The sequence below is a fragment of the Vidua chalybeata genome, chromosome 5, assembly GCF_026979565.1.
Source record: "Vidua chalybeata isolate OUT-0048 chromosome 5, bVidCha1 merged haplotype, whole genome shotgun sequence".
NCBI lineage: Eukaryota > Metazoa > Chordata > Aves > Passeriformes > Viduidae > Vidua > Vidua chalybeata.
In genome coordinates, this window is record NC_071534.1 from 21,238,492 (window position 1) to 21,263,798 (window position 25,307).

General features: G+C 42.2%; 1 protein-coding gene and 1 long non-coding RNA gene across 2 annotated transcripts; one reads left to right on the top strand and one right to left on the bottom strand.

The window, feature by feature from the left end:
- Window positions 1-64: 64 nt before the first annotated feature.
- Window positions 65-14,597, bottom strand: HMGXB4 (HMG-box containing 4). Its single transcript, XM_053942340.1, has 11 exons — window positions 14,467-14,597; window positions 12,312-12,417; window positions 11,588-11,703; window positions 10,215-10,290; window positions 8,147-9,288; window positions 6,889-6,970; window positions 6,334-6,398; window positions 5,926-6,031; window positions 5,222-5,391; window positions 3,917-4,039; window positions 65-2,351 (listed from the first exon to the last, which is right to left on the bottom strand). Exons 2-11 carry the CDS (start codon window positions 12,340-12,342, stop codon window positions 2,307-2,309), a joined length of 1,956 nt encoding a protein of 651 aa, XP_053798315.1. The 5' UTR covers window positions 12,343-12,417; window positions 14,467-14,597; the 3' UTR covers window positions 65-2,306.
- A 5,519-nt stretch (window positions 14,598-20,116) lies between these two features.
- On the top strand, window positions 20,117-21,170 carry LOC128788816 (uncharacterized). The gene is made up of 2 exons (XR_008431215.1): window positions 20,117-20,332; window positions 20,917-21,170. It is a non-coding gene; the product is annotated as an uncharacterized LOC128788816 (long non-coding RNA).
- The last annotated feature ends 4,137 nt before the right edge of the window (window positions 21,171-25,307 follow it).

Consider the following 25,307-nt stretch of genomic DNA (forward strand, 5'->3'; position numbering starts at 1 on the left):
ACAAGTAGTAACAAGAGCTGCAGGAAACAGCACATGCCATAAATGAACGACAATACTCCAGAAGTTAAAAAAAAAATTATATTGTAAGTACAGTACAAAAAAGTCTGTGTATAATTGTAATGTAATCTGGACCAAACAGCAAAGAAATAACAAAAATATAAAAACTGCTAAGTCTTGACAAAGTTTCCCTATAGTACCAAATACCACAAGATACAGATTATACAAAGTGTACAAATTTTAATAAAAATACAATACACCAGGGTCGTGTGTGTTTTTCACTCTTCAAGAGTTTTCAGTTGTACAGAGGACAAAGCTAAAGTTAATCCCCTTCTGTTTCTTCAAAAGCAGATCTACCCCTTCACCACAATGCTCTCAACTGTGAAGGGCTGGAAAGAGCCAGTTATTTTGTGCTGCTCACAACAGCAGATGCTTTAGTATGGGCCAGGATCTGAAGCAGGATTGGACTGCCTCCCTCCTGGGCCCTTCCTATTTCCAGGCCCATTGGGATTTGTCCTAAGCTGTTAAAACGTGTTCTGGCCTGGTGGTCTGAGAACCTTCTGCTGAGAAAACCCCTCACTGCACTGAGAAAAGATCTGTAAGAGACAGACTACCTTGTACAGGCACATCTGGGGAATACATGGCAAAAAGGCATGGGGAGAAGAACCCTCCACACCCCAGGATTTAATTTACTTCTGATTTGGGGCTCAGCCACAATGAGGGACAGCTCACTGTCAACTGTCCTAAAAAACAGAAGCTAGACTTACTTGGAAGTAAAAAATGCCTCTTCTCTAATTTTAAAACTTTGCTGTTTCAGAGCTGATAAGGCCTGAGTCAAATAATATTTCAGTTGTTCTGCCCACCTTCACAAGATAGCCTGTTTCTACAAACTCTTAGAATCTTCCTGGTGTTTCTTTACACAATGCCCATGCTTACTACTATACATAGAGTTGATTCCTGCAGGAAGTGAGCTGAGAAAAACTTGATTCACATTTTCACACACTGTTGGCTGAGGGAGGAATTTTTGCTTTTAAATTATGTATATATAAAAATATATACACACACACACAGAGAAATATACAGGATAAATTAAAATCTGTTACAGATATTGGTAAAAGTTAAATACATGTGATATGAACACCACATACACACAGACAAAAGCCTAAACAGGAATCAAGTGTTCTCCTGCTGCTCCTCTTCCAGAGGAGCAGAAAACCAAACTCCAAGTACGTGGCTGGAAGAAAGGGAAACCGGTCCAATCAACCCACATGTGCCTTACTTGGCTGTAACTGCTTCAAACTGGCCACTGGTTACTGCCTTGCAGCAGCACCACAGCTCCTGCAATAGCACTGGTGAGAGAGATGGGGGATGAGCCATTTCACAAAACAGCGGCAAGACAGGCAGAAGCAATCCAAGTTTTTCCCATCTGCTTCTCTACTCCTTTCCATCAAAGCACGCCGACCATGCCGTGGAAAAATCAGCAGGAGGTTCATTCTCTCAAGCCAATGCAATGGGTTGATACATTGTGCTAATGATGATTTGAGTATGAGTCCATAAGGAAAAATTAAACTTCTTGTCGTCTACTTCACTTGAAATACCAGCTACCAGACCAGCCAGCTGATAATGACAACTTTCAGTTATTACTGACTGAGGAGTAGGGGTTGGAGAAAGTGACCAAGAGGCAAAAAGCCATCCAGCTTTCCCCTCAAGAAGTGTGTTTTAAACAGAAAGAGTTACAAATAGGGCTGGTGAAGAATTCAGTTCTATTCCCTGGTCCAAAATGTATCATCTCTACCTGCCCACAGAATATCAGAATACTTTAGTTTAGGCAGGGATATCAGGAGATCATCTGGTCCATCTCCCTTCTTAAAGCAAGTCCAACAAGAGCAGGCTGCTTGTTCAGTTTTTGAATATCATGAAGGATGAAGAGTCAAGAACCCCTCTGGGCCACCTGTTTCAATGACCCCTCTCATGGTGAAAGCTTTCTTGTTTATATTGAGGAGTCCATTCTCTGTTTGCTTCCCCCACTAAATCTGAATTTAAGGCAAATATCTCAAAAGCTTTCTGAATTCTTCATAAAAAATACTTCCAGATTGGAGGACATTTCACCCACCAACACAAAAGGGTTTTCTCAGATTAAATTCACAACTTTTCATAAAATAGAAGTCAAATAGTTACAATCCTATGTATACACTATACATATATAAAACTTTAAAAGCTTCCACATGGAGCCCTTCAGGACCGCCGGCATAGTGCATGTACACAAGTCAGTTACAAAGAGGCTGAGTACATCCCAGGATCCTTTCCCATCAAAGTCCAGGCATGATGTAGGCAATGTTGTCTAGTGTGTTTGACTGGGAAAAGAAATTTGGTGTTTTTTAGCATCAGGTAATAACTTGAAATCCTTAAAAAATGGCACAGGTGGGGGTACTAAGCACAGTTACTTGGGTTACAAGTTATCATAGAATGAGCCAAGCAAAGCTGCCTATTGATCACCTCTAATAGATGGCAAAAAGAAGTGCCCTTCAGTTTTTCTTGGAAAACGTAACAGAATTCTGAGAGTAGGAATCCTTCTCGTGCCCATCAGAAAAAAGACCCAGCTGTACGTTTTTCAGATGCAGTGTTTCAGTAAGCTCAAGCCTGTGGCTGGATAGCTGAAGGAGGCCTTAGGAGCAGCACCTTTAACTGAGAGATGGAGGAGGTGGAGCTGCACCAGTTGTGATTCTAGAATTTACAATGCCACCTACTGTCTCAAATATAAATTGAAACACAATCATGTCTCAGAACACCCACTGTCGTTATGTACCTGACTGTGAAAGTCAGATTTATTATCAGCTCCTGAACAGGGGTTTCCAGAAGTGATGCGTAGCTGCCATAATTCACCTAAAGCTCTATTGCTCCTTATAACAATAACTTGATTGAGTTCCTAATAAACACCACTGATCGTGTGGCGTCACTGCTCTAAATAAACTTGGCAAGCGGGAAGGAAAAAAACCATCAGTTTTTCCATGGCTTAAGATGGGAACACCCCACTGACTCAGCTTTTGTGCAGAGAGCCACTTTGTGGGTGTTCACAGACTAAACTGTCAACTCTGTTCCAGTTGTTGACAGTCCATTCTCGTAATGAATAAACATTTGGGCTGCCCTATTATGACATGTCAATTCATATCTCATTTTTGTTGCCCCCTCTGCTGGATTTGTTTTTAGTCTCTTAACTTTTGCGGACTGTATTTTTTTATTTTTGCTCCTCTCCTTTGCTGCTTTATTCATGTCTCTTGTAGGAAGTATGACTCCTGATGGCTGCTGCCATCTTAATCTATGTCCACATCAGGATACACAGATGCCATGAGCTGCTGCTAAATCAGGGCTCAATATTAAGAGTAGCTTGAAGCGGAAAAGAAACTGTAGTTATGCAGCTCCTTAAGACAGAGACTATTTTTCTTTGCTCAGAGAAGATTTCAGTCACTTGTAAAAGGTCCTACACCATCACATGAGGAATCCTGAGATCACAAACTGGTTTTTATGCTACTGAATGAAAAACAGCTTGTGTGATAAAGAGCAGCTAGAAGGTGGGTTTTATCTTTATGGAAAATTAGGACTTTTGAAAATCTAGTTTACTTTTATTTGATTCACATTGATTGACTCTATTATGACTAAAACAGGACCTACCCACACTGCAATGAATGCTACAAATATTAGGTCAGTTGCCAGTGAAAGAAAAAAAGGTTACGCAATATAGTACAACGGTAATATCTGTAAGAATTTCAATAAATATTCCTCTATAAAAGCCCATGACCAAGACAAATTCTCTTACTGCATTGGAATTATAATTATATTATAATGATTAATCAAAAAAAGCTCTATTTGGACTCTACTGAAATTAACAGTGCTAGAAAGAAAATAACCACAAAGAACTCACCAAAACATGCTTTGGGCAGCCATTCAACTCAGGCAGTTGTGTGGTCAGACATGCCAATGGACCCAAAGCACAGATGATTGAATCTAGGAGTACTGACAAACTTCCTGAAACAGCCACCATTCCCTGGTCGTGAGGGAAGAAAAAAATTGGATAGGGATGAGTAGTGAAAATTGTGCTTCTTTCTCAACTGTATCCACTCTCAAGCAGATACTGTATCTTCAGCTCCTCCAGTCCACTTTCACTATCTACACAGTAACAAAACTGTGCCTTGTGCTTCACAAAGAGACTGCTGGCTCAAAAAATTTAAGAGTTCAAGAGGCAATGAACTGGTGCAAGATAAAAGCAGGAATCAACAGAAAACACGAGGAAGTTGTCAGTTGCATAAAACACTGATTCCACAAATTTTTGTAATATATTTTCTGTGCCATTTTGTACCATCAACTTTGTTAACTACGTGAGTCTGATGACAATAGTAGTTCTATTTTTGAAGTTAAAGAAATGCTAAGCCTCTAACAAATGCTTTAGTCATTGATATACTTTCAGGAAAGGGAATTTGTCTGTGTGCTTTTCTGGGCTCTGGTTGTTCCTCTCATGATGTCAAATCAGTCATACCAAAACCAAAATGCAAGAACATTTATTTTACTGTTGATAAAATAAGCAAGCATAGTGGGGTGAGATTATCGTGCTACTCATAAAACTCAGTGATATTATTTGAGACAAATATGTTTTTTCCTAAGAGGCTGGGCTGAGTTCTCAGAGCGTACAGGTGTGAATGTGCATTCACAGAGTCACTGTCATATAACAGTAGGAAACCATTAAAATGTGACATTATTTTACCAGGTAAACTGAAACAATTGTAGCCTCTATCCAAAGCACTGGCAATATGATACTGCCAGAAAAGTAGAGGACATGCAAAAAACCTCTTGGAAAAGGCTAATAGTTTTCTAAAAAGTAGAACAGTAACAGAAACTGACCAGAGACTGACAAAATAGCAAGGAAGATTCACCAAAAACCAGGTGAACATACAGCAAGAAAAGACTAAAGAGTTTGCTGAACTACAAATTGGTTTCAAGGACCTAGAACTGCAAAGCACCTGTCTTTCTTTGATGCCTACTGTTTACTGAGGACTTTTATTTCACTGAAAATAAAGAGAGATGTATCAAAGAAACAGGGCATTACACCTCTAGTTTCTCTTCCTAACAGAAAACCACTAGTTAAACTTTTAAGAAAATAAAATAATCATCTCCCTGAATGCATTGTGTAGATTACAGGACATCACTGTGCTATTGCTGGTTACAAGCTCACCTCTGTTTCCTGCAGTCTGTGTCCAATGAGGCTCAGAGATTCACCCAGTAACTGTAAATGTGCAGCTACATCAATGGGATCTGTCTCAGGGGCTTTGGCTGGTGAGGAAGGCACCACCACGGTGCTGGTGGGGGATTTTTTGTGAGGAGAAACCACTCCTGTTGGAGAAGCTGAAAAACACACAAATTAAAATTTCATATTCCTTGCTTTCACTCTTTTACTCACAAGCCTATTTAGTTACTAAAGTTCAAATCTCATAGGCATGATGTTTAAATAGTTCTGTTGGCCCAGTCCCATAGTCTTTGGAGTTGAAGCTTTTTTTTTACATGTACAGAACATCTACCTCAGCTGAATGCAGTTGGAGAGATTTGGTATCAGAGATGCTAAACCAAGAATAACCCATCTTCCCTCTAGCAGCAAACCAGTCCCAATAGAACCTCCTTTCTGCCTCTTTTACAATTCAATCCCTAAACTGCCAAAACCAATACCATTCTATGAATCAGATAAAGAAATCTTTATGAAAAATACTGACATTGTTCTCACTCTCACAGAAAAGTTGATTTGACTAGTGATTTAAATGTCATGCTTTGTGAGAAAGCAGGTAGGGAGGTGAAGCAGGTAAGGACCTTTGCTTTTTATTCCACAGGCAACACTACCTTCCCTGTCCAAAAAAAGAGATGAGACAAATAAAGTGCAACAATTACCTTTCATTTTTGGTGCACCATCTGAAGATGATGCCTTTCTCTTCACAGTGGTGGCCTCTGCTTTATTCTGCTTGTGTTGGAGATACTGAGCTTTCTGTTTCCAGATCTGTAGTTACCATGGTAAGAAAAGAAATATTCATAACATTAGGTAATTCTGTTACCTGATGCCAGCACCTGGAGGCAGAATGATGTTACACTAGGAGGCAGCTAGGAGGAAGCAATCCCATGAGAACAAAATGAATGGTTTTATGTTTGCAAGGGCAAGATTTCCATACTTTCCACCTTTACACGCTTTAAGTATATAGGTAACATATTTCAAGGCATTGTGGCAATGCTGCCACCACATTCTGATCTAAGCACCTAGTTCACAGAAATTGTTTTACAAAAGCATCTCACACAAACACTCACCAGTTTATCCTTCTCAGGTAGCTGCTTCCACACTTCCGCCAGTTTTTTACTTAGCTCTCCAAAATCTGGCAGAAAGAAAGAAAGAAGAAAAATGTTTAAAACAAATTTGACCATAAAATCCTGGAGAGAACATAGGAAATTTACCGGCCCATCCATACACATTTAGGAAGCAAGCCATTCTACAACTGGAACTCTCCACAATGTTCTGAAAATGTGCATTCCTGTCACTCTTTAAAATTAAAATAAAAGCTGATAGCAGAAAGATGAAGTCATTGTGTATTTACAGGAAAGTGACAACAATGAAGGTAACTCTTTAAGTAAAGAAAAAGCCAGCAAGTTCTTTACCTACATTCACAACTTGCTTAAAATAAAATTATAATACGACCATGAAATCCACTCCCCTCCCCTTTGCCATCACTTATTCTAAATAACATTGGCAGATTCTTTGCATTATGTCAAAATTAAGAAGTTGGTCTGAAAGAGAGATAATATGTTCTGCTAATTGATCTGACTGGTGTAAAATCAAGAGAAGAGAAGGCTGGATTATTCCCTTACCTATTCCAGGATGCTCAGACACAATAGTTGTACGATATTCCTTACAGAACACTTGATAAGCAGACATGTTTTTCTTCTTTGGCTAGTCAGAAGAAGAAAGGAAACAAAGATTTTTAATTATGACGAGACCTTCTCCAATTTAATAAGAATTTGGCATTTATTAAAGACTTAAAGAAAGATATGGTACTTTATCAGGATCAGGAACCTTAAAAAGCAATTCTTTACATATTCTGGCTGAATTTAGTCTTTATGAAAGCACAGGAATCAGCCAGGAACAGTCTTAGTACAAGGCTTATCATGCAAAACTCAACAAGCTGCTATTCTAAATTCAGGATCAACATACAACTTTGTTAATGCATTTCAGTTTTAAAACCTATAATAAAACCCAGTATCTGTTATACTATTCACACTACCTCTTACAGATCTGTCAAAACAATTAAGTCCTCATGATAATGTTTTGTTCCATTCCTTGCATCCTTACATAGTATTTCCATTTGGCAGGAAAAGAGACTGTACAGTACATTGACAGCAAAGGTATTGCAATTGCTGAGCTATGAGCAGGGAAAATTTCCCAAACAGAATAGGATAATGGCTGAAGAGATTTGAGCTCTGTCTGTCCAATTCCTCATACAAAGCATTATTTCTCTATCTAAACATGCATCTGAACTGCTTTCCCCCATTTACTCAGACAGTTACAGTTACCTCATTTGTAAACTTGTTCATATGCTAGCTACCATTTCTGCTACTCATATCTTTATGCAGTAACCATGGAAAACTGAATGTATAAGTACAGGACAAAACTGGGAACATGGTAGTCTATTAGAATTAGAATTTCATTTGAATACAGGCGCAAATGGGTAAATATCTTCAATTTTCAGGTAACAGCTTGATTTCTTTTTACAGAAACTTTGACCACTAGTCCAAAAGTCTGCCTGGGAATACCTAGAGCCAGTCACATTAGAAAAAGATGCAGATGTGCTTGGTACATGACCCACACCAAGCAAAATTAAGTATAACTTTCCCGGAGAACCTCTAATGTCTAAAGACTGTCTGTGCCACAAAACCAGAAGAACATATATTCCTTCTGCTACAAACAGAAATCACAGTGGCTGACATATTTTCCAAACACACTTCAGTTACACCATTGATAATTGGTATCAGTTAACCGTTGTTTCAATTTAACATGCCTCTGTAATGGAGTACCTAATTCACCATTACCCTCCACCCAATTTCTATTTTCCCTTCAAATTTTCCTTACTTTGTCTCTTTCTCTTTCCTTTTCTCTTTCCTTTTCTTTTTCTCTTTCTTTTTCCTTTTCTTTTTCTCTTTCCTTTTCTTTTTCTCTTTCCTTCTCCTTCTCTCTTTCCTTTTCTTTTTCTCTTTCCTTCTCCTTCTCTCTTTCCTTTTCTTTTTCTCTTTCCTTCTCCTTCTCTCTTTCCTTTTCTCTTTCCTTTTCCTTTTCCCATTTCTCAGCCTTGTCCTTCTCCTTGTCTTCCTTTTTCCTCCTCTTCTCACCTTGACCATCTGAGTGAAAAACAGCAGGAGGAGGTGGAGGGACAACATAGGGAGTACTGGCAGGTGGTGGTGACACTCTTACTTCTGCTACTGCCACAGGAGAGTGCCCAGAACTCTTTTTAGACTTGGAATGCTTCTTCTCTCTGTGTTTCTCCTTGTCCTTTTTTTTCTTACTTTTTTTGGACTTCTTCTTCTTCTTGATTTCCCGGTAGGAGTCATCTATCACCAGCTCTCCAGCCTCCAACTCTCCACCAGAAGAAGAACCAGATTCTGGTGGTGCCTCCATACCTGAAACCTCGTACTCGCTTCCATGGCCCTCTGCATGAAGGGAGGTGTCAGCACCGATACTCTCAGAAGGTGGATGTGAGTCTAGAGGTGGTTTGTGCTTTTTCCGGGATGACTTCAGGAAGCTCTGCAGATCGTGCCCCAGCAGGAATGAGCCTTGCTCATCTCGAGCTGATTTCTTTGAAGATTTCTTTACAGCTGCTGGTGCTGAAGAGTAGGATAAAGAATCATCATCTGCTGCACTACTTTTCTCTTTTGGTGAAAGGATGAGCTTCATCTTCAAGCCGTCAGGTTCACGAAGAGTAAGTGTCTCTGTGTTCACGTAAAGAGGTTTCATTTTTTTAGATTTGTGGGAGCTGCTGTCATCCACTGAGTGCTCCCCACTGCTCCCACTCAGCTTCTTCTTGGGATGCTCCTTTCTGCTTTCAGAATGGCCAGAGGAAGAATGAGATGATTTTTCAGAGGTCCTCTTTGAAGACTTTGAGCTTGTGGCCAAAGGTGAGTTGATAGCTTTAAGTAAATCCACGGTTGTATCAGCTGAGGATGGGCTAGAAGCTGCTTTTTTCTTCTTCTTTGATGGTAGATCCAAAGGCGAGACACCTGAAAAAGATCAAAAGAAATGTACATTGAGATGATTCATTAAAGATGGCGAAGAAGGGAAGTGAGAATCCTGTGAGCCTTCCAATTACAGGTGACAGATTTACATCCTGGCTTAAACAGAACCACATCCACCTCAGCACAGCCTTACTGAAACAATTCAGAGGCTGTGACACCTGAGCTGATCAAATAATTTAAGGAAGGGAGAGACAGTAGGAAAGTTCTTGAAGCTTTGTGAAACTCCATTTGTGACTTGTGAAATAAAATGCTTTGATGAAAATACATCTAATAATCTAAATACCTCAAGAGCAAGGTTTTTGTAACATTATTAACCAAGGTGAAACCAATGAGTTGAAAATACGAGCTTTTTCATTCTGTAGACAGATTTTGAGGAAAGATGAAATTTCAGCTTGGCTTTCTCCTTCTACTGGACCAATAATAAATCCTAAATGTGTTAAGCTTCTATGAGCCGAATTGTCATTTTCTGGACAACTTATTAATTGTGAGAATAACTGAACAGAAAGCATTTATTTTTCAACCTCGGATATTTTATTTTTATAAATTCAGAGAAAGTTCTTTACCTGTAAGTATAATTAGTTTTTAATGCAATTGGTAAACAAGAAAAGCAAATGTCAAATGTGAAGGCATGAGTTAGAAAACTACAACTTGTCAGTGAAAAGGGGATGGAAGATCTCTACCCCCTACAATGATAATTTGTTACGACAGACTGAAAATATAATTCCCTAATCTACTCCTGTCCGATGCTGATCAGTGTCGTGTCAGGTCTCTGATCAGTTGTTCTAAGGCAGGTTGATGTACTCTACTCCTATAAAATGCTAACCACAAAGCTTGATGACACTGGTTTACGAGCATCCTTTCCTTGAAGTCATGATCTGTTAGTCCCTTCTCCTGCTTGATTACTTCCTTACCTCTGTAGCAGAACTCATCAGAGGAATGCTTTCTCTTCTTTTTGTGAGCTTCTGTCCCTGGAAAAAACTCACTGTCCTGGAATAAGAAGAAGAAATTTGCTGTCAAAAAGGCAGGAAATAATATGAGAGTCACATAGACTATTAACAGATAGAAAATTATAGGAGGTATCAAGGGTTACTTGTACTACTCTAACACCAAGGATCTGTAGGTATGAAACAGGACCATCTTTCTAGGTGCTAAAAGAGAACTTACTGTGTCCCCCAGAGCACACAGTGTAGGTTTAAAGTAAGATGAAACACATGTTACAGATAGGTGGGAGAGTACAAAACATATCATTAGTCTGGATTGGTTTCAGCACAACTGTCACCTAACTGACATCGAGCTTTCTGTAGGCACAGCAACACAACAGGGCTCCAAGGAAATTGAAAGACAGATCTCTGCAGGGAGACCCCCAAGTGAGAGGAGCAACAAAAAAGAAAAAGCACATTTGCAAAGTGTTGAGAGATGGGCAATGCAAGCCATCACTTGGAGATCAGCTGATAAGACAGACATCTACCCTTTAAAAAAGCTAAGAAATAACTTCAGATGCATAGACTGTCAAGCCTTGAAAACAAAGCAGTTCATGCTTACTATGCTGAAAAAGTAACAGGAGGTACAAAGAGGTGACAACTAGAATGATGGAACAAAAATATGTTCTTAATATTCTATGTCACATAATAATTATCTGTGTTTTGATCAATTTATGAATCTGAAACTGAAGCTCCTCTAAAGAATTCCAACCACATGGTAGAAGATTTTAAACAAGAACTTGCTTTTGAGATGAAAAAACACTAGATAGCCACCTCTGAGCTAACAGCAGAAATTGCAGCTCAAAGAGGAAAGCTTTGAAGAAACTGAAGTTGCCACTATGTGATTTCAAGAATTAAGGCCCCAAAGAGACAAACAGGGCAAGTTCATTCTTCTCAAGAGCTATCGTTTCAGGCTGTCTGCAGAATCAGGAAGACAACAGTGCATCAGTTAATATTCTATCCATCCTTTGCTGGCTATTTATACAACTGTAAATGCTATCTTTTAGAAATGTGTGTAAGAAGTTATTCATAGCATTTTCTTACTTGCAAAGTTCTACATCAACACTGGGACAATACTCCTACTACCTCATTTCCTGAGGCCAGAAAAATCAGAATCAGGGCTTGATCCCCTCCTTTTCCCCAGGAGAGTTACTGAACAATACAGGACATGATTAGCTGCTCTTGCTGTCTTCTACATGCATTTCTAAACAAAAAATCAAAAAAATGAGAAGAAACCCATTCCATCCCGTCACTACCTTTATGCATATCCTTACACCTTGAACCTTTCCTCTGAGGGTTTCTACCTGAGTTGCTATCTCGTCTTCCTCTTGCAGAAGATCCTTGTACGAGCGCTTTTTCTCTCGCTGTATCCTGCCAGGTGCCAGCCCGTCATCAACACTTCGGTGACTCTCTAGGGACTCTGTGATTTATGTGAAATGGGAAAAAAAGGAAGAAATTAAATACCACATTAAGGAATGACAGACAAGTGGACCACTCATAAAATAAACTAACAGAGGATATTGGCACAGAGTGATGCACAAAACCCAACAAGCACAGAGGCCTGAAAGGTAACAAACAGTCTGTACTCTCTGACCAGAGGTATGGGTCTCAGTGCTCTAACAGAATCATTCCAGATTTAATCTCTAATGTCTGTATGTTCCTTCCTAAAGGCAAGTGGACCTAGAAATGTTACCATGACTAAATGTATCTTATCCTTCATCCCCTGTCCCATTGACTTGGTAAGGAGAAGAAAGGCTGCAGTGGCAGAGTTCTCAATCAGGGTGCCTGCAGTAGGAAATACCACCCATTTCTCTCAAGTTCTTACACCCAGTACCAGTACCTTACACCTGGAAGTCAAGGGCCTGGGATCCTCCAGTAATTTGGCCAGGTTAAATTTAAGGGCTCCACAGCACCCTAACTTCTTTCCCACTCTGCATGGCCTGGAAAGGGCTGCAAAGGGCACCCTTTTAAAAATTTTATTTGTTTATTCTTTTTGCAAATCCCTCTGAGATTATGAAGCAGTCATACCTTCTTTCTTCTTGGCGCCATCATAAGCCATGGTGGTCCTGCAGGAGCCTGTGAATGAGTTGCCACGTCTGGGCTCCTTCCCCCGTTCCCATCTATAGGAAAAGGTCTGAGAAACAGAGAATGAAAATAACCCTCCCATAAAGAAGAATCACTATGTAAATGGGGAAACTTTCTCTGAACCAAATAAGGATTCTTTGGAAGACAGTGGGAAAGGAAATGAGTAGTCACTCTTCAGGCTTGATAGATTTGGGTTTTTTAATCAAAATGGATATTGTATTATTTTAAATATAGAAAATACCATCCTTTCTTATAAAATATCTGAATCACTGAACTAATTTATTTACAAAAATAGAAAGAGGGTGAGAAGACAACTGAGTTCGATTTTCATGACACACAAAAACTGCACCCTGTGTCAAAGCCATTTTTTGTCAGGAGCCACTGTAGCAAAGAGTGGAATGTTTAAAGAGATTTCAAACCCTTGAGTCTCAGATGAAGTGAAGGAAAAAGAAGGGACCAGACAGAAGGAATTAATTAAATGACAAAAGATTTTTTTTTTTTTTAACTAGAGGATCACACATTTTGTATTAGAGGTGTGTATCCTTCTGATGTGTTCCCCAATGCTACCACTGCAGCCATTCTGAATGCCAGCCTGGGAGAGGGGATGGAAGAGAGCACTCCTATTAGCCAGGAGTGCTCCTGCAGCAACCCAACCTCTGCCCCCAGGTTTCAGGCTCCTTCCTCTAAGTGAGCCACTGTGCCAGCTAGGGGCATACAGCAGGACAGAGCTGCTGTGGAATATCCACACTCTGGTTCTCTCAGAGCAAACAGCTTTTGTTCCTCAGCCAGTGACCAGCTCAGCAAGATCAATGTTCTGCTCCTATGGGATCAATCCAATCGCTGCCAGCTGCCTCTGTGTGTTTGCGTGTACGTGCACATGTGTAAACACCCAGCCACAAACACAATGCAGCCTGCTCATCCCAGCTGTCATGGCAATCCCTCCACACTGAAGCTACATGGGAATACTTTGGGAGCAGGGAACCTGTGCTTGTACATCCCCCATGCAACTCGATTTTATAAACTGGTTGAAGCTGACAATGTACCACTCATTCATCCTATAGTGGTTACTTAACTGATACAGCAAAGTCACAACTAAATCAGGCTTGTGGGTACACAGGAGATGTTTCTGTTTGAACTCATAGGAATACATGCTGTTTCTTCGGGTTTTGGGAAAACACCCACTGCAAAATGTCAAGACAGTGTTCTAACCATTATATACTGCTGGTAACAAACACAAGGATTCCATCTATACACAAGAGCACTGCACATGTACATGCAGAGAGCACTGCACTCCGCAATAAAAAAGAGCATCTTGCCACTTGTGGGCTAGTGATCTTAAACCAGACGTTGTCAACATTTTGTGATGTTTGTTTGTCATACAGACTTCAGTGAGAGGACACACAACACCTTGCTCAAGACAGAAAGGGACTAATACAGATGCTGATCAGCAAAACAAAGTGGAGACAGTCATTCATGAATGGATGACTTGGAGAGCCTAAGATTTCTTTGTACCTACATGCATACCTTTTAGTCTCTTTTAAAATCTCATCTGCCTGGCAAGGACAAAGGTTGGTAGATACTGCCCAAAGGTGCTCACAGCCCAGACCTCCAATCCGGCAAGTACAAAACATATCCTTAACTACTCTCATCTTGTAAACCTCAATTAGGCTCCTCTGCTTCAAATTCCCGGGTTTCAGCAGCGATGGCACAGGCTCAGTGGGGAGGCTCTCCCCGCACTTCTGCCGTTCCTCAGCGCACATGCCTGCGGGTTCAAGGCCCAGCCTTGCTCCTCTGCAGCCCCGGGGCTCCGCACGGACCCCGCTCGCCGGTTCCGCTGCCGACTGGCTGCGGAGCTGCTCCCTTAGCCCACGTGCCGCCAGCGCTCCCAGCCGGGGCCGTGAGGGCGGCCGGCACCGCCGGGAATTCCGCGCGCAGCCGAGGGCGCGAACCCCGGCACCGGCCCCTCCGCGGGCACGGACCGGCGGCCGGCCCGGCTTGCGCATGCGCCCCGACACCTCCCGGAGCCCAGGTCCCGCCGCCGCCTCCGTTCAAAGCGGGCTCGTCCGCCCCGCTCCCGCCCGCCCGCGCGTCCCCTCACCCGAGCGGGCTCCAGCCTCACGCCAGCCCGCGGCTCTGCCCCTGCAGCAGGCCCGGGCGTACCCCGACTGCGGGGCCGCCCAGCGGCGACAAGGCCCGCCGGCGCCGAGCCGCGGCCGCAGGGTGCTCCCGGGCCGCGGCCGCCTCACTCGGCCCCGCCGCTTCCCGCCGCGCCGCCGCCCGCGGCCGCCATCTTGGACAACGAGACAAGGGACCCGCGCCAGCGCCGGCCAGCCGAGCGCCGAGCGCCTCCAACGCGGCACCCGCGGGGCGGGGCGCCGGCTTGCCGAGCGCATCGATGTCCGGCGCGGCGGCCCGGGAGCGGCGTGTCCCCGCGGGGCCGTGCCAGCGGGGGACACACACACGGGACACCTGTGCCCGGCCCCGGCTCCCACCCCACCACCACCACTGGAGGGGTGCCCCCGTTCGCCCTAGCTTGGCACAGCCTCCTCTTGGTGTGTGCGGGTGCTGCGCGGTCCCGGCAGAGCTTCGCCTCTCTTGTCCGTGTCCGTAAGAGACTGAGCCGGCTGGGCTCGCAGCCCGGGCTCGTTGTCGGCCGCTTGTTGCTGCCGCGGTGGGTCAGTGGGAAAAGGTGAAATCCCGTTATTAAACAGTTAAAAAGCCAGCACTTCCGTGAGATTAGTCACACACGCACATGAATGGGCACATCTCCCTCGATACTGATTCCCCGAGGAACTGCGTGGATGCACTGCACAGGTGGGATTCGGTGCCAGCTGGGGCAGCGATAAGCACGACTGAACAGCCCACCCGGGACTACTGCCCCTGAAGGCATCACGCAACCCTCGCACCCATTCTTATCGATTGTCCAAAGGTGGCAGCCAAGAGAAAGACAAATTGCCCCCAGCATCTTCTAAAAGGCTCATTCATTATTGCAAAGGCTTCAAGACAGAGATTTTAAAAAAGCCCAGGAAACAGCCAGGTCGAAAAAGGTCAGAAATCCCTTTTCCCACTACGTTAGCCCTTCTTCACTCTGACCTGTTGAGAGGTTCAACAAACCTCATTTCATTCTCACCTTAAATCTCATAATCTCCACTGATGCAAGGGCTGCCGTTTTATTTAGGTGCCGGCAGACGCCCCCGTGACTCTTTGGCAGAGGCTGCTCACAGTCGCACGCCGTCTGCAGGCTGCTGTTCCCAGCCGTGCCCGCGGTTAGACCCGACCCATCACACACAGGCCATTCCCAGCCCCTGCAGATCCGCCTTCTGGTCCTGCTGATGCTTTTGTGTCCGGACGAGTACAGAATGATGACGGTAATTATTTGCAGCCCAGTAGGGCCTAGAGGAATTGGAAGAGAATAGAGGCCTATGCCTGTTATGCTATGTGAAAGTGTAGTTTGATTCGAAGTGAGGGGTACAGCTTGCACACCCAGATCAGTGTCTGCAAGTGCCTCAGCTGTGACACAACAGGGCCAGCCCCCAGGCTGAGCACAAAGCCTGTGCTGATGTTCTCATGCATGTACACGGTGCTACTGGCGAAGCCAAAATCACTCCTTGCCCTCCAGACTGTAACCGAGGGAGGAATCACCAAGGTGGACGACTGCCTTTGCCAATTTATGACCAGGATCTTGCCAGAGCTGAACCTGATGTGACCTCCTCCTTTACTTCTGCTTATTGGTGATGATTCTAAGGGTCCCAGTGGTGGATTCATACCCCATTTGACCGTGCACAGCACAACAAAATCACAGGGTTTTTTTATAGTCTTTTTTTTTAAATAGTGTTTTTAATACTCTGATGCTTTCTTGCTCATATTACAAGCTGTACAAAAACATCTGTGGACATAACAGAAACATCAGTCAGCTCCTGGGAGCTCTTGGCCTATGGGTCAGGTGGAGGCAGAATGGGAGCAAGTCAGAAGAAGCCATGAGCATGGTTGGGAGAGGCTACGTGCAGCCAAAAGAAACAGGGATTCAGATTGCTTTGAAAATTGAAAGCTTAAATTATCCTGGTATTTGATGAGAGCAAGCATTTGGTAATGATAGCTAGTAAATGCGTGGGGATGGTGTGTTTAATATTCTGCACCCTAGAAAGAGAAAGCATTTGAGCTCCCCTGCAGTTTAATGTTTTAAGTGCTGGATGGTTCATAGGTATTCGATTGTGTCAGGGACTGTGTGTGTATGAGAGAGAATTAATTTGCAGGTGAATTTGCAAAAATGAACATCTAGCAGGATACTTGCACATAAAGCCACTGAAGTAGCAATCATTCAGACTTCTCTTGCTGAGATCCATCCAAGTTTCTTTCCTCCCACAGAACAAACATAATAGTAATAATAATAGGAATTGTAATAGTAACAACAATAACATATAGTCCCTTCTACTTCACTTTTCATCAGCGAAGAAATGCTCAGAAAAATTCATTTCAATCATTCCCATTCTTCAGAGCTCATAAAGGGAACCAGCCAGCACAAAACATTGGCATTTATTGTGTGCTTTCAGACACCTTAGCCTTTTGCTTTTCCAGAAAATCCAGGAATCTCTTTAGAGTATACACCTAGATTAAACAGGTTGGGTGGGGAAAATGTCAGAATGCTGATAGCAAATTTGAGAGTCACAACCCCTTCAAATTCTTAACACTTGACAGAATTGTTTCTTTGTACTCTGGAATATAGGAGGTCATAGCGAGGGAATCAGAAAATCAAACAGTCCCTATAGTTTTTAAGACCTGAAGTGCAACTTCAGTCAGTCTCAGACTGTTGTGAGAATATTGCTTATTCCTTTTGCTCAGAGCATCTTGCATTCTTTTGCCTACATCCCTGGGAAAGAAATGGCAAAAGGGTGCATGGTATGTTCCCTCAGGTGTACTCTTGGCTGTGAGTTACATAATGTATAAAATGCTCTTGGCAGTGCAGAACATTTTAGGATGTGTGTATCATTCCCTATGCTTAATGCAAGATTAGTTATGTACTAAGGACTTACTGCCCATGAAGCCACCCAATCTGGCCTTGCTTTCCCCACTTTATTTCCACCATGCTTCTTTGTCTGCTTATTTTCTCCTGACTGAACAACAGTCCAAGCTGCTAGATTTACTAGCCCTCTTTTGTTTCATTGGGTTTTAGTACTTAGTTTTGTGGTGTCTCAAGTGAAATGAGTGTAAGAGGAATGAATAATAACATGAGCATGAGCTTACAACCAAGTTATGCACTGAATTAAATTCAGCACTCACCTGTGTGAACAATTATCAATTTTACCTGTCATAGTTTTGCAACTCATAAATCTCTTTTTACTCCTTTCAGTTTCTAATATTTTTTCCCTAGATTCTGAGATGTTTTGGCATTAACTGGAATGGGACCTCATTTAAAACCTCTTCTCTCCGCCTAGAAGAAAAGCAGCACACAGACAGTGCTACTCTTGTGGCACTTATTAGTCTTGCTGCTTGTTTTGCACAGTCAGTGTTACTCTTCTCTGTGCACATTTACAGCACTTGTGTTTTGTAGCTGTTACCAACTACCAAGCTGCCCTTAAACAGGAAACTGGAGGAAGTGACCACGATGTCACAGTCACTTTAGGTCTAATGAACCTTGCTTGCTTGCTTGCCAATTGCCTCACCCATATAATTTCCTCAGTCTTATTTATAAGCAATGCTGTTGACTCCTCTTTGAATACAAGGACATGCTTCCTTAGAGAATCAAGACTTCAAAATATTTGTTATGTGCATTGTTTCGGTGTTGGGGCTTTATTTAAATTAGTTCCCATTTGTCTTTGCTTTTTTGCAGGATGCATTCATTTTCATGCCTCTTCATCTTTCAGTACAGTCATTAATGAAACCACAAAGGTGCGTTCATTCATTTGTAATGTCAATACAGCAGCCTGAATGTTCCCTGGAGCCACAGCATCTGTCACAATGGACACACCTTCTCCCCTGCTCCTTGTGCTGCACCCTCTGTATTCATGCTGAGAGAGCTAAGGTGAGATGGGAGGTCAGTGTCCATCTGGAAGGGAAGAAGTACAGTGAACTGCAGTAGGATTTGTGGGGTCTGGAGAGGAAGAGCCTGTTCCTGCAAGTGGTTAAGGAAAGGGGAAAGGGCTATACTGGGCTGATACACAAAAGGGAAAGGCTAAATGCAGGCAATTTCTCAGCATTGAATTTGCCTCTTTTGCCTGATTTTGCTGTCTCCCTTCTCATCACCTACAAGAGAAGTAGAATTGGTTTAATCTGAGTTTCACAGAGCCATTCAATGCTTACTGCATTGCTTTCAGCACTGAGGTTGTCCTCCCTGCCTGTTCCCTGGACATCTTGCTGGTGTCTGCTCACAGCCCTGGTCCCATAAAACAGCAGGCATTCAGCTCTATCTGTATTCTTGGTTTGCATTTTCATTTTTTTTCCTTGAATCTGTTAATTTATTTAAATTCCTCCTCTCATACCTTGATTCCATTATAGCCCTCTTCTGTACAGGTCAGACTGACCTGCTCTTCTCTTTTTAGACATTGTAGCATGATCCTTCACCTTTAGGGAAAAAAGCCTGTAACTCTGGGGCGCTTCATTCCTGTAGCTTTCTGTTTATGACAGATCAAGATTGTTGACATCTGTCCTATATTGGGTAGCAGAAATTACCATATTACTAGTATTTCTCTCCAGATAATGTAGATGGCTCATGGCAATTTCTGTGGACCAATCCTGCATATTGCCTCTGCTTCTGGCTACAGATGCCATTGCTGGAGATCAGAACTTTTGGGAAAAGCAGGAGATTTCACCGTTACCTGAACAGCTCGAAAGTGGCAGTGGAGTTTGCAGAGGCTGGCGACAGGACAGTGCTGCCTGCAAAATTCTTGAGATGCCAGCTGAGTTAATGCCAAGCTTGTGACTGTAGCATGCCATAGTCTATGGAGCTGCTGCAAAAATATGGGCAAGAGACAACATGTGAAAAAGGCTCCAGTCTCACCAAGGCTGGAGTCACAATAAAGGCAAGGAAATGTACTGATGTGATGAGAGATGAGGAATAACAAAAAATTATGAATTGCAGAGTGGTACGTGTTGGGAGAAGTTAGGGGTGTTGCAGGACATTTTATGTGTTTTACATAACAGGTAATTTTCAATGCTTTCACGGTCACTGGATAAGACAACATGATCTGAGTCATCAAGTGCTGTCCTCTGCTATTGTAGGACCACTGTCATTCAATCCCTTATTGTAAACTGATCAATCTTTATCTTTAAAGTAATCAAGTCTCATTCCCCCACAATTCTCATTGGGAGACAGAGTCTCTTTTGTCTGATGGTTAGGAACCATCTCCTAATTACCAGGTTGAATGTATACATGGTTAGCTTGCATTCATTTGTCTTTGTGCCAACATCTTATTTTAGCTAATGTAATTATTGTCTTTTGTTGCTGTTTTTGCTCAGAAGTATTTATAGAGAGCTGTCGTACCTGCACTCATTCTCATTTTGCAAATGGAATATGTCACTCAAAGGAAAGAAAAACTGTTCTGCATGGAGACATCAACCCCTCTTTCCCCAAATATGTAAAAGCAGTTAGCCCTTGGTATGGAGGTAAATATAGCTGGTCAGGCATATAGTGACTGTTTCTTGTGATTGCACTATTGTTTGTTTGCAGACTTGCTTAAAGAAGCCTCACCTCTCACTATGACACAATCTGAAATAAAATTAAATCAATCTCACTTTTCTGGGTTACAGGAGAACCTAAAAATAATGACCTGTGGCATCACAACCTGGTACAAGAGAACTACCTAATGGGCAATTCTGAAGTCTAGGCTGTGGCTGAGCTCATGCTGGGAAAGACAGAGGAATGAAAGGCCTCTATAAAATGAATTTTAGCTGTGCTTTGCACCAAGCATCCAGAAGAGTCATAAAGCTGAGCTTAAAATTTTTGTGTGAAGACAGTATTGGTCTGAAGTGTAAGTACAAACATGAGATAAACTTGAAATGAGAACATTTTCTTTGTAATGCACATCAGAAACCTTCAGAAGAAGTTAAGGTGCTTCAAGATGAATCAGCATGGAAGCTCCTTCAGCTCGTTGCTCGCTGCACTGTGTAACAACATTTTGAAATTTCTTCTTTTCTTTCATCAATTGCTCTCCAGATGGAAGCTGAGGATCTTCAGTATTGTCTGGGGATGCTGAAGCTGTGACAGTCTGAGAAGCAGTTTTGACCAGCCTCCCAGTGATTCTCAAATCCTTATCATGTGCCTGGGCTGTGTACTGATCACTTGTACACAAGGGGGATAAATTGTTCTCCTAAGAAGTGCTGGTCCTAAATAAGGCACATGGGCCTGTGTGCCCCTCATTTATTTTGGTGAGAGATCTAGGGAAGAGTTTGGTGGGTTTCAGTCATGATTTCAGAATGGGGGAATGTAAAAAAAACACAACACAAAACCTGTTGTTTGTTCCTATGCAGGATGTAACAGTGTACTTACATAGAGAGAAGTAGAGAGATTACATCAGTGTATATCCCAGTCATAACTCATTTCTTTTCTTAACAGTACCAGCCAGGGAAGGCTATTGAGTATTGGTGAAGCACTTGGAGCACAGAAAGAATGGGATGTTTTACAGTCCTGGATTAAATTCACAGTTAAATGTCTCAGGTAATTTACCTGAAGTGTTTACCACATCACTCAAGAGCATTCTGTTGTCTGCTAGATTTCATAAGCAAGGAGTTTTCTTTTTTATTTATTTGAGCTGCTTGCTTTTTCTGAACAAATAAATGACCAAATAAAAACCAAATCTGAAAACCTTCCCCACTGAGTCTATTTCAGTTGTTGCTGTTTTCTTTACATTTTCCTCCTTGAAATGCATTAGTTTCCAGTTGAAGGAATCTGAAGAAAAGATGATTATTACCAAGAAATTTGCATATTAGCACAGCTCAAAACACCCCCACAGCAGTGTTCTAGTAAAATAAGTGAGGCTGGGCCAAAACCCCTATATATTTATTTGGATCATTCTATATTTGGATTTAGTAATCCTATTACTGAGCTAAAATTTAGGACTCTTTAGACACATTTGTCCTGGAAACAGCGCTGGTAAATTACAAGCTCTGATAGGTGGGAGGATGAGGACACTGTCTAAGAAGGAGAAAAGTAACAGACATTCTTCCATTTCTATTAAGTGCATTTGCATATTTTCAGCACATTCAACAAATGAATAGTTCTGTGCTTGGACAAAATTAGTGGCTAAAGAGAAGCAAAATGCACCAAGTATGGTGTGTGGGATATTGCAGTGCTATTATGCAAATTGGTGCTATGTCTTCGGCGGGAATTTTCAGTTCAATTTAGATCCACTCCAAAGGAGGAGAAGAGTGTGTTTTAGTCAGACCGCTGGGATGGGACTATGCATGGAAAAACTCCCATATAAAGAGAGATTGAAACATCAGTGAAAAGATGGAGAAGGGATGGAAAAATACACCATGTAAGGTAGAGTGCAGAAGATGTGACCACTAATCACTGAGGATTTTTTGTGAAACGAGGAGAAAGGACAGCTTAGTGGAGAGGGAAATGACTGGTAAAATGAAGCTTTGTGCTATGACAAAAGGAGGCAGCGGAAATCCCTGCTTTCAGGTTCCTTGGAGTACAGGAGCACAATTTTAAATAAGGCTGGAAATTTCTGTGTTAATTCCAGTGTAATTACTGTAGTTGAAAATACACTTTTTATTTAAACTCTTCCATTTTGGTAAGCAGAGCCCTGCCATATTCCAGAACAGAAGGTGAATTTGAATTCTGAGAACCTGTCAAGAAATGCTTATGGGAGACAAATGATCACATAAATGTCAAATGCATAATTTCTTAAGAAAGTTCCTGCTCTGGTCACTACTAGCAGTCATGTCTCAGCACTATCTTTTGGGCTGAACGTGGATCTACACAACCTTATGTTCATTATGTGCTGAAGACATCCAGCACTGTATTTTTCACTGTGTTCCTCTCTTTACTGCAGGTAAGTTCACAGTTTATGTCTGTATTATTCTGCACTGCTAAGCTAGTGCTGCCTGCCAAGATTTACAGCATCTTCCCTCAAGCTCAAACGGTTACAAAATCACTAGATGGCAGCAGTGCCATTTCTGGGCTCCTATTGCCCTGAACTCCTGGTCTCAGCTTGTGCTCTGGGGTGCTCCTTGTACCCAGTTCTCAGCTTTGCAGGGTATATGCAAGGGCAGCTATACCTACTGAGAAAATACTTGCCTCTTCCTCAGCAAGAGATTTGTGTTCTCCATTTGGTGCCTTCACAAAGGCTGGGTTTTAATGGGTGATTCCCTATTTTTTCTTTAGATTCCTTGTTTTTCTCTGAAATTGCCCCAATTTGTAGCTTGCAGGCACTAGTATATACACATGCTCATGGCTGTGTTGTTATGATATGTTATATGCTTCCAAGGTAGTGCAGGGTAACTAACTTAGCTTTGGCTGTGAGCAGGGAATATCCCTGGAACCAACAGAGGTTCACTCCATGGCTCAGGTATGAAACTGGATAACAGGAATTTGTTCATGGCACTGTTTGTTGTTGTGCTGCTGCAGTTGGCTTTGTTCAACAAAATGCTAAAAGCAAAGTGCTAAGAGGAGAGAAATACACTGGAGAATTAAAAATCAGAATAATTTTGGTCTTAAACAATCCTCAAGTTTCCTAATTCAGGAATTTCCTGGGAAAATGAATAATTCCAGTCAATTCCCCAGCTACAACCACTAGACTCTGAGGCTCCATAGCAGTGTGATGAATGGGTACACAGCCTGCCTGGTGGTGTCAGTGTTGTTTTGCTTGCTTTCCAAAGAAATCTTACCAAACTTAAGCAGTCTCTAGGATCTGTTCAGATGTTAATGTCAAAACCAGGAGAAAGTTCCCTCTGGTGGTCACAATCTGGTCTTTGTGGGTACAGTAGCTCCTTCCCTGTCTGCTTCAATGACAAGCTGAACTCCAGGGCAGTGGCTAGAAGACAAGGTTATTGTGATTCTTCTGGCTTGTTTAACAGATCCTCCCCCACTCCCCTCCCCCAACCAAAAACCAACCCACACTTTTATTCCTCATAAAAAAGCTCTTTTCAATGGAGTTTTAGGTCTGGAAATGGACCAAGGCAACTGTGTTCAAATTTACTGGGAAGGACATGGCTCTTGGCTATCGTCACAGATTTTAAGACCACCTTCACCAAATCCTCACAAAATCAAAAAAGTGCTGCTGTGCTCTGCAGAAAGGCAGATGGGGGTTTCAAAACTGAGGTCATCAAACATAATTCTGGATAGAGATTCTTCCAAGGTCACCTCCTCTGTAATTTATGAAAGTACTGATTTCTTTTCTTAAATTGATACTGGGGCCTGGTTCATCTGGAAACTCTCACAAGGTTAAGAGCTTAATTCTTATTCCCACAAGTGTGAGTTCCTATTACAATTTGGTGGTAGAAAGAATCCTCCAAACTGGTGCTAATCCATGCATTTTTGAGGCCTTCTTTACACAGCCAGAGTTGTGGAAAGGTAAGTAGAAAAGAAAAGGAGACCGTTTTATGTGTTTGCACACCCAAATACACATTTTCGACTACACATTTTTACTTTCTCATTCTCCCTCCTACTTCACTTGCTCCATGCTGTCCTTCAGTAGGGGTTGGAATTTTGAAATGGATTTAAAACAAAAATACTTGCTCTGTTTTATTATGAATATATTTCAAGGGGGAAATGGATTGTATTTTTATTGGACTGAATCTATTCAATTGCAGCAACTTTTATTATTTTGAAGCAAAGTTTTGTTATTCAAACAAAAGCCTAAGTGGTACCTACTATGCCAACCCTAAGCATTTTTCTACAGCTCATTTTTAAATTAGCCTTTAGGATTTACTTGACTAAATCAAGCCTCAGGAAAGAGAAGCTTGCAGGGGGGAAATCACTGCATTAGAGGTGATAAAATGAGAAATGAGAGAGACGAACATCAGTGCAAACTCATCAGCATTAGAATAAACTCAGAAATAGACATTCTACATTTCCATAATGCTGTCAGCTGCCACTACAGAGACAGGGATCTATTACTTCTGTTTATACTGCTGCTAACTTAATTTATAGCAATTTATTGTATAAAAGTAGACAGTAACTTGACTGGCTGGGAAAAAATCCCCTTTGTGCTGAAAATAAAAATGATAATGCACATAATAGATTTCTGAAAGTAATTTGAATGGCCGGTTGAAACACAAGGTGAGTTAGATATATTTTTAGTAAATCTCAGCACGAATTCCCTACTTTCATATGCACATTTGCAGATGGATCGATAAAGGGCAGACATGGGACATTTACTTTGTAAGATTGGATGGGCCCAGGTTATTCACCACTTGCAGGCTTCTTTATTTTGCTGTGGCTGCATGGGGGGGATGAAGCAAGAGCAGAAATGGGCACAATGCCCCCAGGGCTGAAGTCAGGTGCCTATTCATGATCAGCTTTGTGAGAAATGAATCTGACACAGCCTTGTCCCAGAAAAAGCCAGGCAGCTCATGTCATTTCTGTCCAGATGATGGAGAGGATAAGACACACCAAGCTTTCCACAGCTTTCAATCTAAGGAAGTATCCACAAGATATTTTTCAGGCGGACACATGTACGCCCTGATTTTGCTCCAAACCAGCTGACACAAGCCCCAAACTGGAGACTTTTGTTAATGCCTGTGCCTCATCTCAGTGTCTCAGCTCGGACTCAGCCCTGTGCTCACCACCACTGCTCCATGTTCAGTCTGGAGCTGATGGCATCCTGTCAGATTGGCGGCGGAGCAAGTTGACATTGGTTTGCAAGATCCCATGAAGACATGCCTAGAGGTGGTGGCATCTCAGCCCTTTGTTAAAGCCCATGGCCTGACCCTGTCAGACCTGTCCTGCTCTCAAGCAGTTGTCCTTGGTCTCTTCATTCCCTGAGCAGGAGTCTGGGC

Bases quoted from the DNA above. Each gene is read 5' to 3' on its own strand.
- HMGXB4 (XM_053942340.1), bottom strand. From the start codon at position 12,342: ATGGCTTATGATGGCGCCAAGAAGAAAGAAG. The intron at 6,971-8,146 runs GTAAGGAAAATT...TCTTCTGACTAG, and splicing joins AGGAAAGAGAAAGAGACAAA to CCAAAGAAGAAAAACATGTC. The intron at 4,040-5,221 runs GTGAGCTTGTAA...CCTCACGACCAG, and splicing joins ACAGACTGCAGGAAACAGAG to GGAATGGTGGCTGTTTCAGG.